The 27,692-nt window shown below is 39.8% G+C and overlaps 1 protein-coding gene across 1 annotated transcript; it reads left to right on the top strand.

Moving 5' to 3' along the window:
- The first annotated feature begins 598 nt into the window (after positions 1-598).
- ABRAXAS2 (abraxas 2, BRISC complex subunit) lies at positions 599-27,384 on the top strand. The gene is made up of 9 exons (XM_050959573.1): positions 599-715; positions 3,481-3,571; positions 7,902-7,938; positions 11,558-11,624; positions 14,236-14,426; positions 15,100-15,219; positions 15,938-16,022; positions 18,381-18,495; positions 25,162-27,384. Exons 1-9 carry the CDS (start codon positions 644-646, stop codon positions 25,626-25,628), a joined length of 1,245 nt encoding a protein of 414 aa, XP_050815530.1. The 5' UTR covers positions 599-643; the 3' UTR covers positions 25,629-27,384.
- The last annotated feature ends 308 nt before the right edge of the window (positions 27,385-27,692 follow it).

The raw sequence follows: 27,692 nt of genomic DNA, 5'->3' as shown, positions 1-27,692 counted from the left end.
GCGCTCTCTCACTGCTAGGGCACTGCCCAGAGACCTGTCTCTGTGTTCTGTACAGCACTGTGTGCTCTCTCACTGCTAGGGCACTGCCTAGTGCCCTGTCTCCATGCTTCGTAGAGCACTGTGCATGCCAACCCTGCTAAGGCACTCCCTAGTGACCTGTCTCCATGCTCTGTACAGCACCGTGCACTCTCTCACTGCTAGGGCACTGCCTGGCGACCTATTCCTGTGCTCCGTACAGCACCGCGTGCTCTCACTGCTAGGGCACTGCCTAGTAACCTGTCTCCGTGCTCTGTACAGCACCGTGCGCGCCGACGCTGCTAGGGCACTGCCGGGGATACCCCACAGTACAATCACAATCATTACTAGTAGTGCATAGCGAGAGGTATGATAGGCACGGCCCAGATGAGGGTGCCAGCGGCCCCGCAAGCACTGTGCTAGGGCGCACCAGGTCCACGGTGGCCGCGCCAGGGCCGTCGGGGGCAACAGCTCCCACCACTCCCAGGCGCCCGCGCATTGAGGCTGGCAGCTGGGAACTACATTTCCCAGCAGCCCCGCGGCGCCCCCGGAAGCCAGGGCGGTGGGGCAGTAGCGGGAGGGGGCGGCGCGGTGGTTTGTGGGAGCGGCAGCGGCGGTGGTCTCCATCATGGCGGCTTCCATTTCGGGCTACACGTTCAGTTCCGTCTGTTACTACAGCGCCAACAGCAGCGCGGATCACGTAGGTGTCCGGGGCTGCGCTCCGCTCCCTGCCGGGGGGCTGCTGAGAGGGAAACGGGCTCCTCACCCCCACTGGGGCTGGGGGGCTTCCGGGAACCCCCTGCCTGCTTGCCCCGGGCCTAGCGCCCCCGGCCCCGCCCGCTCTCCCCGCGCCGGCCGCCTTCGCCTCACCTGTGCGCGGGGGCAGCCCGGGGCCGGCGGTGGGTGGGGTGAGGGGAGTGGAGGGCACAGTTGGCGGGGGTAGGGGGGGCTTGCTGTGAGGGGCTTGGGGAAGTGAGTCTCTTATGCGCCCCCCTCCCCCTGCAACTGGTCTAACGAATCAGTCAGAAGGAGTACAGGAAAAAGGGGGGAGCCCAGGTGGATTGAACCCCTTGGTCCTACACAGGGCAGTAGGCATTAAGCAAAGTGGTATGTGTCGTTGCAATCCAGACTAGGCGTTTGCATGTCCGTGCATTGCTGACATCAGTGGTGCATCAATCCCGCCTCAAGGGATGTTTATTTCTGTTGTTGCTCCAGTTGTTTAAACTCTGGTCTGAATACATTCAGGAAATGGATCCCATTCTCCATCTTCTCTTGCCTGTCCCACATGCCCCTGCTGAAATTAACCAGGTGGATAGTATGGTGTCATAGTCGCATAAGGCCATTCATGGGTGTCTAAACCAAAAACTAGCTTCCAAAAGCTGCCTAATATCTGGAGTTCGATACTCTAAAAAGCCTACTTTGTTCTTATAAATAAGAGAGTATTTTTTTGCAATATTCTCTTCAGTGTACATAGTTACTTTTGCATAAAATCATTTTGGCATACAATAAGTCATTGGATCATAAGTCACTTAAATAAACTGCCTAGTTTTACCATCCCTTGAGTATTGTAACTTACTTGTTGACCTAATACAAGTTATCACTCTACTTTCATTGTAAAATGTATGTAATCATGAAGCAGAAATTTAAAGAGAGTTTGTCAGTTGCATTATCAACATTCTATTGACCGTGTTTCACAAAGTAAACAAAAAAGCGACATTTAATGTATCATACTACTAGAATTTATTATAGGGATTTTATAATGTCTGCAGAGGTCTTTCACCCTTGAAAGTAGATTTTTTTTTCATTTGTGGTTTGATTAACAGTCTGAAGTAGGCCAGAATTCTGCAAACACGTATGTCAGGGGTCGGCAACCTTTTAGAAGTGGTGTGCCGAGTCTTCATTTATTCACTCTGATTTAAGGTTTTGCGTGCTGGTAATATATTTTAATGTTTTTAGACGATCTTTCTCTAAGTCTATAATATATAACTAGACTATTGTATGTAAAGTAAATAAGGTTTTTAAAATGTTTAAGAAGCTTCATTTAAAATTAAATTAAAATGCAGAGCTCCCCCCCCCCCCCCCGAGTGGTGGCCAGGGCCTGTGCAGTGTGAGTGCCGCTGAAAATCAGCTTGCGTGCCGCCTTCGGCACCCGTGCCATAGGTTGCCTACCCCTGATGTATGTCATTAACTTTGGTGCCATGACTGCTTTCTAATAAAGTCAAGCATTTGTGTGACTGCTGCTGGATCAGGGCTTTGTATCAGTGTGCCATGTACTTGAAAGTTGGGGTGAGTGTACAGTAAAAAGGGGGAAAAATACAGATTTGGATTAAACCTTTTCATCCTACACAGCGTACTAGCACTGGTCATTAAAAATATTACCGAGAGTCCAGATTGCAACAATACGTATTTGCGTTTTAGGGCTTTGATGACATTAGCTTTTAGTCCAGTGGTAAGTAGTGTAAATTTGTTCTGCTTATCTGAACGTAAAGAAACAAATGGCAACCTATTGTTTCATTATTTATATTGGTAGGGCCTGATTATCAGTTATCCTACTCCTGTGCTTGGGATAGGAACAGAGAGGGAAAGATGGCTTTAATTACAAAAGAATGATCCAACTTAGTATGACCAATTGTCCACCTACCCCAGTATCCTGTTTTCTGACAGTGGCCGATTCCAAATGCTTCATCAGGAATGAACAAACAGGGCAATTAAGAGTGATCCACCCACTGTGGCAAGTCCCAACTTCTGACATTTGGTGGCTTAGGAACACCTGGAGCATGTGGTTGTGTCCCTGACTATCTTGGCTAATAGATACATTCATGGAGAATATATCTAATTTATTTTTTGAACCCATTTATACTTTTGGTCTTCACAGCATCACATGGCAACAAGTTCCACAGGTTGACTGTGTGTGTGAAGAAGTACTCCTCTTGTTTCTTTGAAACCTGCTGCCTACTAAATTCACCACTGTTTTCCATTGTATGGTATTGCCCGGCCCCAGTGTCAGGTGTAAGTAGAGTAACTGCAGGGCTTCTGTAATTTACACTGTTTCCTGTGGGCCTTGGAAGGAGAGAATAGCTGTGATGCAGTGTCGTCTCTGGCTGCACCACCTCCTTTTCCATATTATCTGCATAACATGGCCCCTGTACCAGGGGCGGTTAACAGAGTACATATAGAGCCCTTACACAGGTTTTATAATTGAACATATGGTATTCTTCAAAAGCAATTTCTGCCTCATTCAACACATCTTTACACTGCCAGATTTGCATAAAGAGGCCTTAAGTGAAACTTAGAATCAGGAACCGCTGAATTTACTGATAGGTTGCATTTGTAATTGCTAAAATCAACATGTTAATTTCAAACAGTCTTACATTTAATTCTTTTATTAAATGTGCTTGTGAATAAATTATACTATAGTTTCTTTCTGTTTTTAGTCCGCATCTTTTTTTTTTTTTAAAACTGTAGGAAGGATTTCTACTGGGAGAGGTAAGACAAGAGGAGACATTTAGCATCAGTGATTCACAAATCAGCAACACTGAATTTCTGCAAGTAATCGGTAAGTTGTACTAAGCTTTGAGAAATTCTGGAAGAGGTGCCTAGTTAGTTCACTTTTTCATATAAATAAGAATCTTTTTTTTTCTGTTTAAAGGAAAAAACTTTTTAAAAATAGGTATTTTTGCTAACCCTTCTGTAAGGGTAAGTCAAGATTTTACAATCTCCCAAGAACTGTTATCCAAAATTCTTCTTTACTACCATGTGTGTATATATATGAGTGAAGTACGAGGAAAGGGAAAGTTTTACTGTTCCTCTCTGTAGAATAAGTGTAACTCATCTTAGCCATTCAGTAAATTCAACAAATAGCTTGAATTTTGTAACATGAAATGATTTAGGCCCTAATCTTGAAAATGATTCCACCCATGCACTTCAAATTAGATTTTTTTTGCTCCCTTGTATCTGTCTTCATTAACTTCTGGTTTCTTTTATGGGACACCAAAATATTTTTCTTTCTTGGTAAATAGCTGAAAAATCAGCCATCAATACTGAGGCCATCCCATCTCTCAGGTTTTTTGTTGTTTGTTTTTTAAATAAAATGTAGTTAGAGCAGTATGGTCAAATTCATAATCATATAAGTTTAAAATCCTTACCCATGTTACTAATAACACATTAAAATTGTATTTTAAATAACTAATTAACTGTTTATGCTTCCTGTTTACTATTTTGCATTTCTCTAGACAATGAAAATAGACTAGTGCATTTTTTGACTTGCTGTGACAAAATGAGATGATTCTAGTGGAGATTTTAAAGATCTGTTTTTTGCTGCTGGGTTTTTGTTGGCTATTGTAGATATATTGATTAATGGTTGATGGGCAGTAATAGTAGTCAGTTTGATAGCAATATATTTAAGAATTGTCAAGGAGGTGCTCCTTTTTAATGGATGCATGTATAAATCAAAATAAAAATACGTTAAAATATTTCTATGAGTCTTAAGATGTTGGTGTGTTGAAAGCCTAAATCCTCAATCCTGCAATCAGATCTGTATGCCAGCAGACCCGTACTGACTATAGCAGGGTTCTGTGCAGGTGTAATGGATTGTCTAACATACAGTTGATTGCAGGACAGGGCCTACATTTTTTTCCATGTTTTGAACTGATATACATGATACCAGGAACAATGACAGATTATTTTCTGTGTGTGAGATGGGGAAGTATGGTAGTAGAAATTTGTTGATTTTCTTCTCAATATATATTTGCTTTGGCAAATTTAAATTTGCGTTATACAAACTTAGTTATTTGTCTGAGTCATCGATGACAATAGAGCAGGCCTGCACAACTTGTAAACGGCGAGGGCCATATTTCTTCAAAGAAAATAGCTGAGGGCTGAACACCCCTCCCCCCCCGCCCCGCTGAGCACCGCCTGGTCCATGGAAACAACCCCCCCAAGTGCCGCCGAAGCACTCCCCCAGTGCCGCCCAGCTGCCCTGAAACACCCTCCCCCCCGGCGCCACCCGCCCTGTGGAAACAAACCCTCCTTCTCTAGCACCACCCCACCGAAACAGCGGTATTGAACCTTGGTAATATGTTATAGCGGGCCCCTAAGGTAGTATAATTAAGGTAAAAGAAAACTGTCTTTTTGCTAAAAGTAGAAGATCTTCCCCCCACTTTGTAATCAGTTTCCCCTGTTGAATGAATGAGGTGTGACTGAGCAAGGCGTGGAAGGCAGGCACCTCCAGACAGCTGCAACCCTTGGAGAGCGAATGGGACCCAGATCAGATCAGTAGAACAGGTCAGTCACTGACTCACCACTCGCCGCCTCAGCTCCCCTCCCCCGCCTCCAGCTCACCTGTCCCCCCACTACTGCCTGCCCGCTCGCCTCCTCAGCCGCCGGCTCACCTGCCCCTCTGCTGCTGTCTGCCCACTCGCCTCCTCAGCCGCCTCCTCCCCTGCCACCGGCTCACCTGCCCCCCCCGCCACTGCCCACCTGCTTATCTTCTCAGTCCCCCGGCTCGCCTACTCACCCCCTGCCACTGCCCGCCTGTTTTCCTCAGCCTCGCCTCCCCTGGCTCACCTGCCCCTCCACCTACTCACCGCCTGCCACTGCCCACCTGCTTGACTCCTCAGCCCCCCTCGTTCACCTGTTGCTTGCCTACTCACCCCTCGCAGGCCGCACAGTGAGCGCATCTTCTCACCCCATGCAGGCTGCATGTTGTGCAGGCCTGCAATAGAGCGTATCAATACACTTCAGTTTCAGCACTAGCTGCACACACCAATAGTTGTGGCATTATGGGTTGCCAGTAAACTTCTACAGTATGTTATTCACAAACAAGATAATTTGTATTTTAGAAAAAAATAGGGAATTAGCCCCATCATAAGAGCTCTTTTGAATATTATAATAGTTCAAGATGTAGGATTTGTGAATTCCTGTTGAAGAAATCACATTCATTTAAAACTTGGTATTAAGGCCTGAAAGTAATGTACAGAAATTAAGCCTTGTAACACTACTGTGCAATATTTTTGCCATTCTCATTTATCAATTGTCTCAGTTTACCATAGAGGTTTAGTGATATCCCAAGGATATACAGCTATTCACTGTACAGAACCACAACTAGAATTTAAGAATTCCTGGTTTCCTCTTATAGTCTATCCAGTAGACCTGTGTTTCTCAAACTGAGGTCGCCGTTTTTGTAGGGAAAGCCCCTGGCAGGCCAGGCCGGTGTGTTTACCGGCTCTATCCGCAGGTCCAGCCGATCGCTGCAGGCCAATGGGGGCTGCTGGAAGCGGCGGCCAGTATGTCCCTCAGCCTGCACTGCTTCCAGCAGCTCCCATTGACCTGGACAGCGAACCGCGGCCAATGGGAGCCGCGATCGGCCGAACCTGTGGACGGGGGAGGTAAACAAACTGGCCTGGCCTGCCAGGGACTTTCCCTTCACAAGCAGCAACCCCAGTTTGAAAAACACTGCAGTAGACCACACTGTTTCAGTTTTTTTAAAGAAAGCCCTAGATCTGGTCTAGATATAACAATGTAGCTGAAAAAAACAAACAGGTATTTGTCCCAATAATTCTAATGTGTACTGCTGTTTGAGGTAATTACATTGCATGCTGGTATTATATTATTTACTGGTTTTGTTTAGCAAATCATTTCCATGAGACTCAAGAATGTCAGGCTGTAAATCTGGAGCTGGAATTAAGTTAGTCTTTGGTTTGCAATTGAATAAAAATGTAACTTTCACAGCTGCATTCTTATCGTAGCCAAAAACAAGGTGAAATCTCTGGAAGGACAAACATACATTGATATGCAAAGACTTATTTTGGTAGTGTCTGAATATGGTGAGAAGTTAATGTGTAAAGTCCGTTCTTGGAGATTGTGGTTTGATTGATTGAGCTGAAATTGCCGAAGTTGTGAGCAAACTCTGTGGCTTTCAGAGCAGCAAGTGATGAGTTACTCTTCAGGGAGGAAGATACCAAGCAAAGTTACTGCTAAATGCTCACTTTGGCAGAGCTCAAAATATTATTTCTGTATAAATGCTGCTGAATCTAGAGAAAGAATAGGGGATTTAAGAGTACTTAAGACAAAAGCACTGGGAAGGATTGGTAGAAAAAATGCAAATAAATGATAAACAGCAGCTGATTAAAAAGTCATAACTGGAAGGATACATGGTACAAGTACCTAAAGCACATAAACTAACTTTGATTCACATTGAAAAGCTGAATATACTTTATGGGTTTTTTGATTTTTTTCCCTTACTTGTCCCACAGCAGAGATCTTTTATAGCCTTTTCTGCTTAAATGTGAATCTTAGGTAATATTTGTTACTAATTCTTGAAATCAAAAGAAAAAATAATGCAGTGACTTTGTTTAGTTGCAATCACATTGGCTAGAGTGACAGGAAAGTAGTCACGCCAGAGTGGTGCTTACCCTCTTCTCTTTTAGGTCATTAATCTGCATTTCCCTTCCTCCAGTTTGGTTAATTTGTCACGTCTAACTGTTTTGTTTGCTTCCTACACATTTTTTAATCTATCACTGTACCATTACTGAACAACTGTAAGCAGACTACTATAGGAAGGTACATCTAAAAGCAAATGAATATGAAACTCAGCAATATGTTAGCTACTTAATACCCCTAAAAGAATATTTTAAAATGTGATTAATAGGTTCACTTACATGTTCCCTAGGTTCATTATACTCAGTATAATGCATTCTTAGACAGGAAGGCTACTCTCTACCCTACAGGGGGCAATTCTTGTCAGAAGTTCCCCACAGACTGACAGCAATATATTGTCTGATATTGTTCATTATTGGAGATTTAGAAGAAATTTGTACAAGATACACAACCACAGTTTTCCCTGGGTTTTGAGCTGCTGGGACAGACACTTTCTTTTTTTATTACAGAAATCCATGACCACGAGCCTTGTTCAAAACTCTTTAGGTAAGCTATTTCTATTGTTTGACTGTACTGATTCCACTGTTGGGTGAATCTGGCGCACAAAGATAGGTAGCTCATTGAAATACGTTAGTGTTTCAAGTGTATATAGTAACATTTGAAACTGCTCTCTATGTGGTTGTATTACAGTAATATGGGTAAGTGGAACCCACTGTGACACACAAAACATCCTTTGAAAGCTGTGCTAACACCATTTTAATGTAGAGTATTAGCTTAAAAAGCACATAGCAGCAAATTATGTGTAGATACCATGGCCCAGATTCTTTCCTGTGTTGAATTTTCACTTGATGTATTAGAGAATGGTGTCAGTGAAGGATTCAGTCATGGCTCCCTGATAGTTGAGGTGGAGCTGCACCCTAGTATAGGTTGGAGAATCATTGGGACTGCTTTAACCTATGCCAGTTTGTCCCAAAGGGACCTGGAGAATAGATGTGCAGCACACTCTGGTCACTCTCACCCCAGATGACCCCTATACCAGGGCCAGAGGGTGGTGTAGGAGCCAAGAATGATGACTTTGCATCAGCCAATTATTCTCCCATGCCAGAGGAATTTTCAGCTGGCTAGATCAAGCTGCTGTCTGGCCTCTCTGCACTGCCAGAATGTAAAAGGGATTCTAGCTCTATATATCTTCATTTAGAAGACTCATGCTGTGTTAAATCTAATTTTCTCATGTAGACTGCAGTTACTAAGCAAAGATGGCTTCTAAATTACTATCTATAGTGTGTGTTTAGAAGTTGCATTTTTAGAAATAATAATCCCTGGTTATGCTCCACACATTTGTTTTTATTTGGAGATTTCCACAGATTTACTAAGGAATGGGCCTCAGGTGTCATGACTGACATTTATTATATTAAAAAAGAGATGCTGCAGATTTGTTGTCTGATAATTACAGAAGGGAATAGTCTCATCCCTGTGATTTATGTGCAAGACTCGCCACATCTCAGGTTATGTCCCAGTATCTGGTGTCAAGAAGCATGTGGACAATGGTGATCCAGTTGATATAGTGTACTTAAACTCAAAGTTTTTGACAAGGTCCCCCAAAGGCTCTTAAGTAAAGTAGGCAGTCATGATATAAGAAGGAAGGTCGTCTCATGGATTAGTAACTGGTTAAAGGCAGGCAACAAAGGGCAAGAATAAATTGTCAGTTTTCACAGTGGAGGGAGGTAAAGAGTGAGGTCCCCTAAGGATCTGTACTGGAACTAATGCTGCTCAGCATACTCAAATGATCTGGAAGAAGGAGGTAAACAATGAGATGGCAAAGCTTGTGAACAATATAAAATTACTCAAGGTAGTTAAGTACAAAGCTGACTGCGGAGAGTTACAAAGGGATCTCAGAAAACTGGGTGCCCGGGCAACAAAATGGCAGATGAAATTAAATGTTGATCAATGCAAAATGGTGCATATTGGAAAACACGATCCCAACTATACATACAAAATTATGGGTCTAAATTACCTGTTAACACTCAAGAAAGTATTCTTAGAGTCATGGGTGGTTCTCTGAAAACACCCACTCAATGTGCAGTGGCAGTCAAAAAAGCTAAAATGTTAGGAACTATTAGGAAAGAAGTACATAAGACAGAAAATATCATAATGCCACTATATGAATCCATGGTGTACACACACTTTGAATACTACCTTCAGTTCTGGTTGCCCCATCTCAAGAAAGGTATATTAGAATTGAAAAAAGTATGGAGAAGTGCAGCAAAGGTATATTTTCTAACAGCTTCCTTATGAAGGGAGATTAAGACTGAGACTTTTTATTTTAGAAAAGAGATGGCTAAGGAGGGATAATGATGGAGGTCTATAAAATCATGAATGCTGTGGAGAAAGTGAATAGAGGTCATCCAACGAAGTTAATTGATAGGAGATTTAAAAGAAACAAAAGGAAGTACTACCTCACACAGTACATTGTTAACTTGTGGAACTTGTTGCCAAGGGATGCTGTAAAGGTCAAAAGTATAATTGGATTCAGAAGAGAATTAGATAAGTTTATGACGTATAGGTTCCTCAATGGTTATTAGCCAGGATGGTCTGGGACGCTATCCCATTCTCTGGCTGTTCCTAAATTTCTGGTGGCCAGAAGCTGGGACTGGACAATGTGATGGATCACTCAACAAATTGCCTTGTTCTATTCATTCCCAGGGAAACATCTGGCACCAGCCACTGTCAGAAGACAGGATACTGAGCTAGAACGACCATTGGTCAGACTCAGTATGGCCACTCTGATGTTCCAAATGCATATACTACTCATCAGTAGCGGTGCTCAGTATATGTGCTCTTCCTTTAACCTTCATGTACAAAAACATTTTTGGCACACTACCAAAGCTTCTTGACTTAAATGTAATCAGTCATAAGGAAGCTTGCAGCTGACCCACCCTGTGCTCTTGGAAAAGAACAGCTGTGGCCTTGCTGCTATTGAATAGAGTGGGTTTGGTTGCAGTGCATTTCCCAAGTGTTGGGAACTGAGCCAAAAATAAGGGTTCTAAAAAGGCGATTGTCCTGTATCAAAACAGTTTGCAAATGAAGTTGCTCAATTTTTTACAATAATTGCTGAGTATCATCATCCTTGTATGTAAGAATGATGATTCTGCAAATTATAGAAAACAGGGAATAATGGTTCCCTGAACTATAGAAAACAGACTTCTGAGATTAAATGGCACTTTATGTGAAAGAAAGCTTAAACCTTTTTAAAGGTGAACTGAAAAGATTATGCAATTAAATTATTCAGGATTCCACATTTGTAATGGATTATTAGTCTTAAAATTCAAAATAACTTGAATCTTAAAACAAAATATGGTTCCACCTTTATTTACCAGCCAAGTACTGAATTCAGGATTTTGTTTTTCCTTGACAAGAGCTGAGATCATAAACCTCTAAATCAGAGTGTTTTCCTGCACTGAGTTAGTGATATCAGCTCTTGAAAGAGACTAAAGACTTGGCAGGTAAGTGAAGGAGGAATCCATTTTCAAATGTTTATCCCATGTTTTGAAATGTGTAAACCATTTGAATTCATGTTTTGTTATTGACTTAGGCCCCAGTCGTGCAAATGGAGCCACGTGGGCACACCCTTACACTTGCATGGATAACTGTGGACTTCAGTGGAACTTCACAGGTATAAGGGTCCACCCATGTAGATCTGATTGCAGGACTGCAGCCTGAAAAAGTGTTTCCATATTTTTTAATTGAAATGTAAAATTGCTGTTCTTTCTCTCCATCCCATTTAGCAGGCGGAGAACCCAGACATCCAAACATAGGGCTTTTCAAGAGCCAGTCAGAGGAAACTTATGCAGTCCAGTTACATACTCCTTGTAGAAGGGGTTGCCAATGAAATAATTGCCACTTAGCTGTTGGGTGCAACAACACTGAAGATTTTTTTAAACCAGTAGTTAAACCAAGGCATATTGTTTTTTCACCATTAGTGGTCTTGGTACCATGTTGCTAAACTGCTGCATTGGATAAATGTAAAGCTGCTGTAGTGATTTAATATTCTATGGCTAAATTATGAGATAGTATCTAAAGATTAATTGAAGTACTGTATGTTTACCAAGATGACATCTGAATAGTGTGTAAACTCTACCTACATTTTTTTCCTTTTTGGTTTAAGCTTTTATGACTATGCAGGCAAAGTTAATGAAGAGAGTTTGGACAGAATTCTTAAAGATCGAAGAAAAGTAAGTTTCACTATATTCTTCTACAATTCTATTTTATTTTTTCCCCCTTATATAGCATATAGGGTCTACATACAGGAAAAAGGGAAATTGGGGCTCATACAAATGAGCAACTGAATGTACTGCCTAGAATAAGTGCTTTCTTTTTCAAATCTGCCCATTTATCTTGACTTACATTATCTTTGGCAATACCAGGATTAAGCTTATCCTGTGCAGAGGCTATCAATCATGCCAATTATTTTGTCAATTTAAGTAGGGGCAGAAACAGAAGGACCAAATTCATGTTCACGTGAAACCTTGGATTTAGGTACAGGTCCCCAGAAATTAATAACTAGTATTAATCTACTGTCACCAGCCAATGGCTGAGTTAGACTTGCATAATAATGACTGCACAGTGCAATTTAGGCCAACAGAAATGGGAGTTTATGTGAAATGCTCATTTAATCCCAGAGCAGTTACTGTGAAAATGTTCAGATACTCTTGCTTAAAAATAGTTATTTATTACAAAGGTCTGACAAACAGTTCTGGAATTCAAATATTTCCACCATCTGAAATATTTTAAAACTGAAACAATATTTCCTCACAAAGTAGCTATTATTAAACTATTGTACCCTTATTCAACTGTACTTTGCTATTAGCACATTCAATACTATATTAAAAATGTGTTGTTTCTACAGTTGACCAATGGAGAGGAGTATCAAGCTCTTACCAATGGTTCATTTTCCACACACATTTTAAAACTTGCTAGTGCTGTGTCTTAACAATTAGCAAACACTTGTTTCAGAAGTTTTTAACAGATATGATACCCTAAAAAGCAGAACTGAGCTTCAAATTGGGGACAAGCAATTCTTAGAGCAAGGATAATCAATTGCTGTATATACTCATTCATTAGCCCATTCGTTTATAAGCCAACCCCCCAAAATGGATAGGTAAAAATAGCAAAAACTGTATGACCCTTTCATAAGCCGACCCTATAGTTCAGGGGTTGGAAAACTTTGGCTCCTGGCCCGTCAGGTCAAGCCACTGGCGGGTCAGGACTTGGAGCGTCTGCAGGCCTGGATCCCCTCAACTCCCTGTGGCCGCGGTTCGCCACTCCCAGCCAATGGGAGCTGCGGGAACTGGTGCACCTGACTGTCTAGCCAACCTGAGGTAAGAGTCTTTGTGTGTGGACAGGCCTAGAGTTGAGGAAACACTGAAATTATAAATTGAATTAACTCTATAGTGAAGATAAGACCTAAGTTATCTGTTCAAACTAAATACTTATTTCAGTACCAGTTCCTGTACCACAAATCTACTTTTAGTTCCCTGTAACCATTTATTTCTTGTCAGTTTGCTCCAACAGAAGCAGTTGCCTCAAGTATGTCTTATGTCTAATAATGATCACATGGGTCTTTCCTGTCTCAGACATTTGATTCTATAAGCACCTAACTCCAGCACAGAACGGTATAAATATGGTATGTGGGAACAAGATGTTTTCGACTGTTGAAAGAATGAGAGAAGTTTCAGTCTTTCAGTTCCCCTTCAGGAGATAAAGCAGAAAACACTTCTTAAAACTGTCTGGCTTTTTTTTTTTTTTTTTTTTTGGGGGGGGGGGGGGCAGTTGTTAAGCCTGTAGTGTACATTTTCAAATCAAGACACCAACTTTTCAGCTGAGTTTTATTTTGTTGAGATATAGGTCAATTTCAGACCGTCAGTAAAGATGCATTATCTGCAATCTGAAAGTAGATTCACTTGAGGAGGGGAAAAGCTTTTAAGTGTCGTGTGACTCAGCACTCCAGATTTAAATTTAATGGATTCTTAATGCCATTAAGTTACCAGGACATCAACTAAAATAAAAATGCATTTAGTAAATATCTTGGATTCAGCTGATTGCTAGCTGAGCTTCATCAGAATCCACAGCAGTAGAGGTTTTATTGTAAAAAGACTGAGTAATATTTGCTTACTGTTTTTTTTATTTAATACAAGTGTTGTGCATTGACAGTTAACGTGTGGAATCTACTTTATTCTTTTTGAATGTATGGACGTTTTCTTTATAATACTGTGTACTCTCATGGCTCTTACTGAACCAGGTTCTGATAACGAGCTAACTTTCTGCATTTTGTCTCTTTATTTCATGTTAACTAGCATGTAAATTAGCAAGTTAAATACATGTTCGTATTTAGTATAATCAGTGAATTACTAGATGGATGTTATCTGCAGAACATACCAGTATGTCACAATTAAATGCTCAAAGGGATAATTTCAGCACTATACACAGCAGATTAATCCCACAGTTTCTGTGAATAAACATAAATTTGCAATTCTGTTCTATGATGCATGTCATTGAAAATGTATCTCATAAGCGCAACACAAGTGAATAGTTTGTTGCAGCAATCCTCAAAATAAAAAAAAAATCTACCAGGTTTGAAAACTGAGCAAGTAGCAACAAAGAAAAGATGCTCTGAGGCTTGCCTCTAAAATATGACCTTCTATTATAAGTGGGTTCCTATATAGCATGAAGAGATTTTCAGTTTCTTAACTACATTAGCCATACTTTGGGCTGTCAACAGATAAAACTATAAATCTTTTCTGTCTCCATTAATACTTTGTTTTTTCTTCTTTACTTTCATTACAGAATGTTATTGGATGGTACAGATTTAGGAGAAACACTCAGCAACAAATGTCATATAGAGAGCACATCATCCATAAACAGCTGACCCACATTCTTGGAGTGCCTGACCTTGTCTTCCTTCTCTTCAGCTTCATCTCGACTGCAAATAACTCAACACATGCTTTAGAGTATGTGCTCTTCAGACCAAACCGAAGGTAAACAGTCCATATTCACATCAGCTACCACAGTGTGGTTGTAATTATACTCTTTATTGAAATTCCTAATAGCATTAAGAACTATTTTTAAAAATATCTGTATTGAAAATAATTATTGACTAGTCAAACTCTGTTTTTTATGTACATAATAAAATAAGGTAGCATGTTTTTCTCCAGAATCAATTCATAAATTAAGCTAAGATTCAGTCAGGGCAGTGGAAAGTTATTTTTTAGTCAATACATTTTTTAGACTAAAAATAGACTGTGAAAAAATTGTTTCTAAAGAGAAATGAGAAGTCAGTATGGCTTTACTTCTCCAAAATTACTGAGCTGGGAATGTGGCTTCCTTTCTGCACCTACAATAGTCTGATTAGTGCACAGTCGACAATTTAGGGGGTATCAAAGATAGATCCACCTGCTGGTCAATTTTGGTTTTGCGTTAATGTGTTAAAAACAAAAAGCCATCTTTGAATATGACAAATTGTTTATTCAAAATACAGCTGACCTAGAAATGTATATTAGTTTAAATTTTAAAGGAGTTGAGCTCCTCAAGTACTCACCTTGCTTGGAGACAGACCTGTCCACTTTGGGTAGGGAGGTGAGAGCATACCAAGACTTGCAAAAAAAATCTTTGGAAGAATAATAGTGGTCTCTTTCTAAACTTTCTCTACAGGTATAATCAAAGGGTGTCGCTTGCAATTCCCAATCTAGGCAATACTAGTCAGCAGGAGTACAAGGTTTCTTCAGTGCCAAATACTTCTCAGAATTATGCCAAAGTTATTAAGGAACATGGGTAAGTGGAGTTCTTTTTTAAATTAAGTATAATCCAGAAGCTCTACAATTTTTGCCTCCTAAATGGTAACATGAATATGGATTTTCAGCAAGAAACAGAACTAAGTATTGAAGCTGTTTAGTAATCTGCTTCCATTTTATGCATTCACCATTTTCTATACAGCAAAACATATTTTTTAAATGAACGGATCTGAATTCTATAGGTTTGCAACAACATCAAAATTAGACTAATTGTAGCCTAATCCTGCAAGCCCTCCCTGTGCAGAATTCCCACTGAGTTCAGTGGATGTTCTTTATGTAGAGTGGATTTGCAGGCTTTGACTCATGGTTTGAGAATGTTTATTCTTAGTCATTTAAATAAAATGCACAGACACTGCAAAATAACATTTAAAAATGGTTTAGTTATCTAGCAAAGACATTTTTCCAGTTACGGCATGGAAGCTTGGAGGGGGGAGGTTGGTTTTTTTTTAAGAGTCTAATCTTGTTAGTGTCAGACTCGACAAGTTTTGCCTTTTGTTCCAGAAAGAGCCTCTGCAGCTAATACATTGTTGCCTGGATACTGGTTCCTTGGGATAGAAACGATTTAGCAATATATGAAGTTTAATTCATTGTGTAAATATAAAAATCAAATCTTAAAGTGCTTTGGAGAAAAGCAGCTCAGAGAGACAGAGAAAGTTGTGATGTTATCTTTTGTAATTTCTGCATTTTTTTTTTTTTAGTACTGATTTTTTTGATAAAGATGGAGTGATGAAGGACATCAGGGCTATATATCAGGTTTATAATGCACTTCAGGAAAAAGTACAGGTAACTAATTTTATTTAATATTGGTCAACATTCATGTTGTGCCTCTGTCTCTGAGCTCTAGTAGCCCAGAGTTGTAAGGAAACGCAGCTTTATTTTGAATTTAAAATGGTTTAAGGAAATATGAGAAATGACTTGTATTTCTTTACTAGTTAAACATTCATGTTTCTCTTATACCTTTTCCCACGTGACCTGCATTTAACAGATACTTCTATAAAAGTAGTCGGTATAAGCATTATTGAGTCTGGCTCTTTGAGCCTTCTTTTTTTTTTTTCACATGAGAGTAATTATAATGTTAAGTAACATCTTAGGGAAACTTCTATTTTGTTTAAGTGTCCAGATCTTGCAAATGGATCTGTGTGGGTGAATTCTTCCCCATCCCCCACAAAGTAGAGCCCCGTTGAAGTCAGTAGGACACCACAGCAGTGCAAGGACCTCCCCACATGGATCTGATTGCAACATTGGGATTTCACTCTGTACTCGATACTGTAGGGAACTCTGCATTTATTAAAACTGACAGATATTTTGCAGGGAACGTACATTGCTTTGGATACAATGCTTGGGTCAGTTTAAAAAAAAAAAAAGACTCTTGCTGTGATCGTATCTGTGACATCTGAAAATGGCTCACTGCTGGTCTTCAGAAATCTACTAAAGACTAGATTGTCAATTTCCAACTTGTCCTGAGTAGATGATGGCATATAGCTGTGCTGCCTCAGGATCAGACATGTTTGGGAATTGTGACTGAGGCTCCCCCTTTATATCCCCCCTGGAGTAATGTGCTCCTCATATAGACTGGTAGCAAGTCATATTCCCCTCTCTACCAGCTCAGCTTTGCTGGCTGGCATGCAAAACGGGGAATGAGGCAGAGTCAAGGCTCTTACCATCTCTAACCCTGCCCTGTGGAAGCTGCTTTCCTTTAGTGTCCCCACTGTGACCTGTGATATAAGTAGCCCACAGTGGGCAAGTCGCAATTTGGCCTTGCATGTTTGGAAGGTGGCTGGATGTACTTTTATTTTTCACACACGTGTGTGCACACTAACATCAGAGCAATCTTCTCTCTGAGCTAACCTGTGGACAGATACTGTTCTCTCTGGACCTCGTCAGCTCTGCTCTCAGTGCTGCCCAGAACATGGCACTCAGAGTAAAGAAAGATTCTCTTTCCATGAGCAGTTATTCACAAATGTGTTAATAAATGGGTTGATGGGATAGCCTTGTTTAGTACCTCCTGCTTACCAGCAGTAAGTAGAGTTAGATATATGCTTCTGCGCTAGTCACTGGTGCGTTTAGCTAGCAAGGTGTTTGAGAGAAATATGGAAAAATACTGATTTCCCTGGGGAACTGCTTTATTGCTCCTAGAATTGTGACCCTGGAGTCTTTTGGTGTCTAAATGGCACTGTTAAGTCTGCTTGTGCACACATACCTGCTTGTTTTTATCCTATATCAAGTGTTTAAAGTTCCTTTTGTTGGTTAACTTTGAAACACGTGTTTCGCAAAGAATGTTACAAACTAGAAACACCAAAAATATGTTTAATAGAGCAAGAACAGATCTATGTATTTTCATTTATTCACTACACCTTTTAATTTTCACTATCAAAAACTTAGAGATAGAGGACAAATGTAGAATCTGTCCGTGCGACAGCCAGGAGATCAGGTCGCAACACATTTATCTCCTGATTCCTAGTCACCCAGCTACAGCACGGCTGGAAGTGTAGCATAAATGTTACATTAACACATCACTATCAGGATCTTAAAATCTGAACAGTTCAATGATCTTTACTATATTTAACAGTCATGATAATCTCACGTGGCTGTTGCTAGTATAGTTTCAGTCAGTGTGGATGAGGCCTTATTTTTGATACTGAGTGCAGAAAAGATTAGCAGACTATCTGAATCATGTGTAACAGATTATAAAATATAGAGGTAACTTCTTTCCGTTAGGAGCGTCCTCCTATAATAATAATACCCAGCTCTTGTATAACACTGTTCAGCAATAGATCTCAAAGAACTTCCCAATCTTTAGTGTATCTTCACCACATCTCTGTGAGGTAGGGAAGTACTATCATCCCCATTTTACAGATGCGGAACAGAGGCACAGAGGGGCTATGTGAATTACCCAGGGTCACACGAGAAGTAGTGTTAAACTGTTTGGAAGTTCTTTCCATCTTGCAACAGCTGAGCATAGGCCATGATCAGTAGGTGAAAATCAGTTTTCAAGATCTCATTTCATGGTCTGGTTCAGTATGAGTTCATCCTCTTGGTATTGTTTCTAGTCTGATAGTATTCTCTGGCCAAGTTGTGTAACTCTTTAATGGACTTTTGGAGAATTTGAGTATGACTTATCTTATTGTGTTTTTCTCCCAGGCAGTATGTATAGATGTAGAAAAGAGTGAACGAGTTGTTGAATCTTTCCAAGCTGATGTAAACAAACTAAAAGGGCAAATAACACAAAGAAAAAATGAAAAGGAGCAAAAAATAAGTAAGTTCCTTTACACTTGTGTTTCATAAACAGGATCTGTAAGGACAAAACATTTAGTAGAAACGTGGACTTAAGACTCATTGGAATGATCTGCCTGTTTTTCTTATTGCGACAAAGATATGGGGCACAGCTGTTGTCAACCTAATAGCTATTCTTGCAAACTCATGTTTACAATGCCTGTGATAGATTTTGACGGAAATGATTCCTAGTTTGTGAAAATACTTGCAACACACATCTTAATGTTCTCTACGCCAGAAGAAAAATATAATTACACAACTTTCTAAGATTTTGCAGTGTGAACTGGCAAAATTGAAATTTGAAACTGAACTGTGGAGAGGCTAAGTGATCTGTGTTAACATTTTTCTCCTGTAGATACCTGGCTCAATTCTTGCTCAGGTTCTGTTATTTAAGTTATTCTAAAAAATGTGTGGTATCAGATAGGTTAATGCAGGCTATCAGGCCTTGGACTACAGGACGTGAATTTACATCATCTTACCTAGAGCATGGTGACTATAGGAGAGTGCAGCATATACGTCAATGATTTTAACAACGGATTAAAATGCATGCAGTGTTTCATATTAACTAACTTGTGTGTTTTTTCTTTGGGAAGTTTATAAAGAGAACTCATTCTGAGAGAAATATTGATTTTTGTGATAAAGAATTTGGTGGGGAATTGTTTCTCCTGTAGGTGAATGACCTATGCTAGTATCACTATTGCTGAAGCATGGAGGGCCAGATGCCTACATCAGGCTGAATTCTGCTGAGTGTGGGAGGAGGAAGGTGGCTGTCAGCCACTTCTCAGCTTCTGTGTTGCTGGGATTGAACCTGAACCAGCCCTTGGCATAGAGTGGACTGATGGGTGCTCTTGGCTATGCCAGCTAATTGTCCGATGGGGATGGAGTCAGAGCTCCAGCCAGCCAGAGCTCTCTGGAGTTCAGCATGCTCCGGTGATACCCTCCAGCCCTCAGCCTGCCCAAGAATATCCCCCTGCACCTCAGGATCAGGTTAATATAGCAGGCTATGTCAACTTTATACCATCTCTTGGTTTCCCTTAGGCCAAGGATATCCACAGCTTCCCTCTTAGGGTCACATTCCACAGCAGAGAGAGCAGAGCTGTAAGCCAGTACGTGGCCCACAATTTATACAAGTGGACTCACAGTACATCACCTGTGGTGGCAGCTGGCAATTACTAAAAGACAGCTGAAAAGCCAGATATCCTTTGTCTCCAGAGTTAATGTTCTTGTGGTTGCTGAGATCTGTACTATATTTGATATCCTTATGTTCAAATTTTTCATTAAAAGTACCTAATAGGAAACCAAGCACCCACTGGAGGAAGGATTTTTTTTCTCAGCTGGGTGTTGTCCATGCACAGTGGGGCATCTTATCTCTGTTTGGTGTTTGACTACAAGGGTCTTGAAAAAATTATTTCCTGTGTATGAGGGAGTGGTTTTCTTGTTTTTTTGAAGTCTGAGTGAGTATGTGGAGAGAGTGGGACAAATGATGGTAGGCATTTGAAAAGAGATCTGTAGTACTGAAAAGGCGGGAAAGTTGTGTGTGCTTTTTGTGTGTATGTGTGCGCGTTAGGATTGTGTTTTTATGGTAGTGCTGGAAGTGAAACAGAAAATAATGGGGGACGATATTAAGGGATACAGAGAGAAAAAGAAAAGAGGAAACAGACCCTGGAAATAACACAGGAACAGATAGCGATTTCTTATAGGAAAAGAGAAGTGAAGTGAAACCAGGAAGGGAAAGAAGACAAACTATTCGAGAAAAACCTTTTTTAAAAGGTAGTAAATAGTAAGTTGAATTATTTATGATGTTTCATTACAGTACTCAACTGCATATGACTCCAAACTGCAGGGGATGTAAGAGCATGGGAATTGCAGGGAAATTTCCTCCTGAATTAATAGGCTTAGTCTCAGGCTAGTAGATGTCAGTACATTATTGAAGGCCTGATTTTTGTGATGGGAAGCTGGTACAGCAACATTAGTTAAGTGAGGCACACTGGAAGAACTGCATGAGGTGAAGAGAATAACTAATTGATGGGGTAATTAGCAGTACAGCTGTAGTGCTGCTGTAGTAATTGTCTAGAACAGTGGTTCCCAAACTTGTTCTGCCGCTTGTGCAGGGAAAGCCCCTGACGGGCCGGGCCGGTTTGTTTACCTGCCGTGTCCGCAGGTTCGACCGATTGTGGCTCCCAGTGGCTGCGGTTCGCCTCTCCAGGCCAATAGGAGCTGCTGGAAGTGGCGACCAGTACGTCCGTTGGCCCGTGCTGCTTCCAGCAGCTCCTGTTGGCCTGGAGCAGTGAACTGTGGCCACTGGGAGCCACAATTGGCCGAACCTGCGGACGCGGCAGGTAAACAAACCGGCCCGGCCTGCCAGGGGCTTTCCCTGCACAAGCGGCAGAACAAGTTTGGGAACCACTGGTCTAGTATATCTCTGGCCCATACATCAGTGAGATCGCAAGTTTTATTTCATATACTAGCATTTAATCCATTAGACTGGGGCATCTTCATTTAACCTTTTAACATGTCAGCCTACCAAATATCTGCTACATTTTATTTATGAATCAGCATCAGTTGTCTGTTGTTTGCTGTTGGATTGAACTGGATCTGAATGAATAACTGGAATAATTACAATTAGGGCTGTCAAGTGATTAAAAAAAAATCGTGATTAATGGCATTGTGAAACAATAATAGAATACTACTTATATAAATATTTTTGGATGTTTTCCATATTTTCAAATATATCCATTTCAGTTACAACACAGAATACAAAGTGTGCAGTGCTCACTTTATTTTTTTACTATAAATATTTGCACTGTAAAAATAAGATAGTATTTTTCAATTCACTTATTACAAGTACTGTAGTGCAATCTCTTTATCATGCAAGTTGATCTTACAAATGTAAAATTATGTACAAAAAATAACTGCACTCAAAAACAAAACAACGTAAAACTTTAGAGCCCACAAGTCCATTCAGTACTACTACTTGTTCAGACAATCACTCCGACAAACACGTTTGTTTAGATTGCAGGAGATAATGCTGCCTGCTTCTTGTTTACAGTATCACCTGAAAGTAAGAACAGGCATTTGCATGGCACTGTTGTAGCCAGCGTTGCAAGATATTTACATGCCAGATGCGCTAAAGATTCATATGTCCCTTCATGCTTCAACCACCATTCCAGAGGACGTGCGTCTATGCTGATGATGAGTTCTGCTCGATAATGATCCAAAGCAGTGCAGACCAATGCATGTTCATTTTCATCATCTGAGTCAGATGCTACCTGCAGAAGATTGATTTTCTTTTTTGGTGGTTTGAGTTCTGTAGTTTCTGCATTGGAGTGTTGCTCTTTTAAGACTTCTGAAAGCTTTCTCCACACCTCATCCTAATCAGATTTTGGAAGACACTTCAGATTCTTAGACTTGGGGTCAAGTGCTGTAGCTGTCTTTAGAAATCTCACATTGGTACCTTCTTTGTGTTTTGCCAAATCTGCAGTGAAAGTGTTCTTGAAATGAACAATATGCTGGATCATCTGAGACTGCTATAACATAAAATATATGGCAGAATGCAGGTAAAACACAGAGCAGGAGACATACCATTCTCCCCTAAGGAGTTCAGTCACAAATGTAATTAATGGGTTATTTTTTTTAACGAGCATTATCAGCATGGAAGCATGTCCTCTGGAATGGTGGCCAAAGCATGAAGGGGCATACGAATGTTTAGCAATCTGGCTGGTAAATACCTTGCAATTTCTGGCTGCAAAAGTCCCATGTGAACGCCTGTTCTCACTTTCAGGTAACATTGTAAATAAGCGGGCAGCATTATCTCCTGTAAATGTAAACAAACTTGTTTCTCTTAGTGATTGGCTGAACAAGAAGTAGGACTGAGTGGACTTGCAGGATCTAAAGTTTTACATTGTTTTGGTTTTTGAGTGCAGTTATGTAACAAAAAAAAAATCTACATTTATAAGTTCCATTTTCGCGATAAAAAGACTTCATTATGGTACTTGTATGAGTAACTGAAAAATAATTTTTTTTGTTTATCGTTTTTACTGTGCAAATATTTGTAATAAAAATATAAAATGAGTACTGTACACTTTGTATTCTGTGTTGTAATTGAAATCAATATATTTGAAAATCTAGAAAAACATCCAAAATATTTAATAAATTTCAATTGGTATGCTATGTTTTAACAGTGCAATTAAAGCTGCAATTAATTGACAGCCCTAATTACGATATCTTTTTTTGCACGTTAAGCTAGAATCCAGCAAAGCCAGTCCAACATTAAGGAGTAATTACTGGTAAATATAGACAGATACATAGTGTCTTTCTCAAACATCACTGATGTTTCCTACTTGTCAGTGTTAATCCTGTAATTGAAATATTAGTTTGGAGTATTGAAATACTGCCATCTGGTATTATGTCGGAGGTGGACTCATTTATCCTTTGATTTATTTCAGACAGTGCGAAGCATAAGTAGAACAGGACAATCTTAATTCTATTTTGGTTTGTGATTTAAGATCTCATGTATCAAAACATACTTTTTGTTTACACTGGTTCTCAAAACATACCATTCTTGTATTGATTTGCTGGGGTATGATTTAGCTTACTATGGTAGAAATATGTCCTCCACATTAAAAATTCATGTTTTTCATTCGAGTTCTATGCCATTTTGTCAGAATAATTTTCATGGCATGTGTTATGGGCTACCAGAAAAAAATCCAAAATCAACAAAACTGCTTAATTTGCAGTTATTTTCTGCTGCTTCACAATTGTCTTGCTCAGTTACATCCATTGTTTGAACATGTTTGGGCTGGTGCCAAACTGGTAAAGTGCTCCAGCATTTGAGGAAACGGTGCTGATCTAACTCACTTTGGCAGACATAAGGCAGTGGAGATGAGGGAGAGAAGTATAGCTAGAGGATGGAGAAAGAGAAGCATGAAATGAAGGGAGGAAGTATAAACAAGGTGTTAAGGAGAACATTTGAGTGCAAAGTGAAATATAGGGCAATTGTGTATTCGAGGTAATATAAAACAAAGCATCTGAACTTCCTGTTGTTCTTTTCACCAGTAAAAGCCAGAAGGGTGCTCTGGAGAGTTTCACTCTGGAACACATGGTTATATAATTGTCTTTAATTTTTCTCAAGCATTCCTGCCAAGGGCCACTGCTTCTTTCCATCCATTTAATGGAACAATTTACAAAAATAACCCTGCCATTACTGCCAGCAAGAGTATCCTTTATCAGCTCTATATTCAGTGGTTCGATGTGTGGTTGGGATTAAGGGATTGTTTTGTTTAGTGAGTATTCCAAGCTTTGTAATGGGCCTCTCCGCTACTCGGATTGAGAGACCTTTCCTCCAGTCAGCATGGGAATGCACATGGTACCTGCTACTGCTTGGGCATTTTGGCAGCAACAGTTTGATCTCCCAGCCCACCTCCTGAAGGGTGCCTTCTTCCTTCCTTCAACCCGGAGGATTGATGCTGGCTCTTACCTATTCACTGACCACCTGTAATACACAGTCAGTGTGAATCATTACTGCTTCCTGCTTGACCAGGGATAATGCAGCTCAGTTGACCACTGCTGCATAAACCAGCAGAAAGGTGAAAGTGGATAGCAAGAGCGGCCAGAGCTGAACCCAGTCCGTGTGGCAACAGATTCTGGGCACTAAGAACTGAACAGCGTTAGCAGTGGGCTGTAGGCGTCAGTTCCTGAGAGCCTGTGTCTGAGCAGACGAGAATTGCTTGAGATAGGGTGAGACAGGAAAGTATATACCCAGCTTCTGCATATGTGAAATCATTAGATTAAGTGTTGTAGCTGGTTTTCCACCTTCTCATTTTCTCAGTATTGGAAAACTTCCTCTTTGGCATTGGAGAGTTGATTATGTATCAGTCATGCTCCCAGTGCAGTGTGGGGAAAGGGAGCTTTGCTATGAACGTTTCTGCAGTTCAGGTCCCCATAGTAGTGCTATTTGTCAGAAAGCTTGTCATACTCAGCAATTATTGTTAGGTAGGTGTGAATTCTACTTCTGCTGCAGTAAAGTCAGTTGAGACCTGTACCTTCTAAAACATTAAAATCTATTGTTTTTATAAGTACAATAAGATGATCAAGGGAGTGATTGATGTTTTATGTTGCATGCACTTCTCAGCTGCTGAAAAACCTTTCATCTTTCTATCTCACCACTCCCTGTACTGTACGTCAAAGATTGAACCCTATTGTGTCTTAATTTACCAAATCCATGTGCTTGAACTTTTTCCTGTGTGAGTAACATCTTGTCTATTTAAATGATTCCATATAAATCAACTTTGGTGCTTTTGGCTTCACCTCAACTGTTCATAAAACACCATTTTAATCTGAAAAGAGACAAGCTATATGAAACGTTGTAGTAGTAGAAATCTAATTCCCAGAGGTTTGAGAGTTAAGTTTACACAGTATAGCATCTTTTCAATCCATAAAATGATTTGTTTAAATAAAGTCACTGAGAACAGAACACTTTTTTTTGCCAGTTTTATGCAGTTTTCCACAAGAAACAAGACAGATGCTTTCTAATGTGTTCACTATACCTGAATTTTCCGTAAACACTGACCAACATAAACATAAAACTAGATCACTTTTCATGCTTTTCAGTGTAATTAGGACATGTTTATTTTCCTTTTGTCTTTCATAGGACTGCAGCAAGCCATCTTAACCAGGCAAATGTCAACTGATAATTTGGAATCTATGTTTCCCACACGAATGTTGTACCCTGGATTTGCTGTGGAAGGTTGCACACTTGAAGACTCAGATGCCTCTGATCCCCCTCCTCCTTATTCTGATTTCAGTGTGAGCAATCAAGAAAGTACTTTGGGGCATGGTCTCCCAGAAAGCAATGTTTTCATGCCTCGACCTCAAGCAGTGGGCTCTTCCAATTATGTTTCCACAAATGCAGGATTGAAGTATTCTGGCAATGGCGCATCCATGCCTTCCTCACAAAGAGGAGCTGGTGACATTGTTGATGAATCAGAAGACAGTGATTATGAGAACTTGCTTGAACCTACAGAGTCATCTGACAGTGAATACTCACAGACAAGGGATTCACGATCCCTGACGCATCCTGATGGGGATTCCAGGAACACACAAACCTCCCAGATATAATAGAACAAAAACTCAACATGGCACTCTTTTTTTTTTTTTCATAATTGTTACAGAAAATTTTTGGGGATTTAACCTGGAGGAAATAAACTACAAAGAGGATTACTGTGCACAGAAAATGTAGAAGACTTGCACTAGATGGCTTATTCACCTTGTGATACATTTTGCAAGTTTTATAATGGAATCATTAGGATAATCAAGTTGTGTTAATGTTGATGAGATTCATGGATGTACTGGTAAATTTAGGCAAAATGAAATTTCTGGAAACCTTGTAGCTTTTGTTGCCATATTTTCTTTAAGACAATAGATTGGGATTTAGTGACTAAGCACAGTTAGCCTACAAATAACAATGTTCTCTAAAATCAAAACTTACCTCTTGCACTATCATGCCTTGAACTTTAGTTTTTGAAAGGGAAACAATTTATCAGTAGCCTTCAAAGCAACTTTCTATGGTGAGCCAAATTGATCTTTACCAGAAATGAAATTTTGATAATTCCAAGACGTCTGATTGGAACAAATGTGGTCTACCTTCTTCTGTGTGCATGCTCTTTTAATAGAGAAGGGGGTTGTTTCAATTTTTTGTACTAGCCTAAGGTATATAATTTAAAATGACTGTTGCCTTTTTTCTGTAGGAAAAACTTACTGGTAAATCATCCAAATGAATGTCATACACATACTTTGGTTTTGGTGGGTTTACAGTGGCTCTATGCCACACTAGCTTCATTTACAGTCTCATTTTTGTACTAAAAATATGAAGTGCACATAGTAAATTACAAACAGTAGTTAATTTACAATTGGGCTTTAGAATCTCTAATTCCAAACGTTATCAGCTATTTGCAATTTCTTTGCCATCTGTGCATTGAATTTATACTTCCATACAGTTTATTTTATGTAAGAAATAGGGGATTGCGTTGGGGAAGGTTGTTTAGAGATTCCCCTGGGTTTATTACCTCTTTCATCTCTGGGTGAAATACACAAACATTTATTTTAATTTGAATCGCAGCTCTTGTCAGAAATTTACCATTTTGGAAACATGAAATGTGGTATATTTAGAGAATTTATGTTTGGATGCACTTATATTTTTATTTAATTACTGCTTGTATTCTAATTTTGCCCAAAAGATGTGAAATTGTGCCATTAAAAAGTCTGTGTACTATTGGGCTTTATCCCTTACTTGTAAATGACAAAACTTGCAGTTTATGGTGATAGCACATGCATTTAATGCTTTAAAGTATGAATAACCCTCCTTTTGATTGGTTAATATCCCAAACAAAATAGTTGCTTAAATGTTTAAATATTTCAGATTTACAAAAGGCTAAAGTCTCATAATATATATGTTGGGCAAAAATCTGTTCATTAGCCTCTCTTTACCTGTACTAAATTAAACAAAATGGGTTTGGAAAAATGAAATGTTAAAATTGACACTCTTCTATTGGGTGTTTCAACCTTTAAACATCTAATGGTCTATCTGTTTTAACTGTTTTACATTATTCTCATTAGCCTTAACTTGATGCATTTTGTTTTCAAGTGTTGCAGTCCATTTTAACAACAGATTTGTTCCAGTTTTATTAATGTTGGTTATCTTCAAGCAGTTGTAGTGCTGATGTGCTAAACAAGTGCTGTTGCCATCTCATCAGTTCTGGTTTTCACATAAAAGAAAGGGGTTTTTTATTGTTATTTTTATGCTGCACAGAAACCTGCAATGTACATCAGACAAAGCAGTTAAATGTGATAATAAACTCTTATTTAATCCTGTAAATATATTTTTAATATCTGTCAGCTAGATTCCATTTCAGTGAAGTCATGCATCTGCATGTGAAAATGCAGTTTAGAGTTGAGATACTTGTTGATCTTTCTAAATAAACAACTTTGCCTATCGTGGAGGTAAAAGGTGGAATTCGCTAGAGGAAGAGAATATAACGACGGGATTATGGTTTGTATGCCATTCTTGTATACATTGTTCATGTCCACCAAGGCGTTACAAAATTTTGTAATCTTTTCTTACAACAGAATTACAACAACTTAGGTGGTAATTTTCAGTTCACCCTATCGCACATCTGAATGTAG

The sequence above is a fragment of the Gopherus flavomarginatus genome, chromosome 6 (genome assembly GCF_025201925.1).
Source record: "Gopherus flavomarginatus isolate rGopFla2 chromosome 6, rGopFla2.mat.asm, whole genome shotgun sequence".
In the NCBI taxonomy this organism is placed as follows: domain Eukaryota; kingdom Metazoa; phylum Chordata; order Testudines; family Testudinidae; genus Gopherus; species Gopherus flavomarginatus.
Note: the sequence above shows the minus strand (reverse complement) of the source record. Positions and strands in the feature narration are given on the sequence as shown.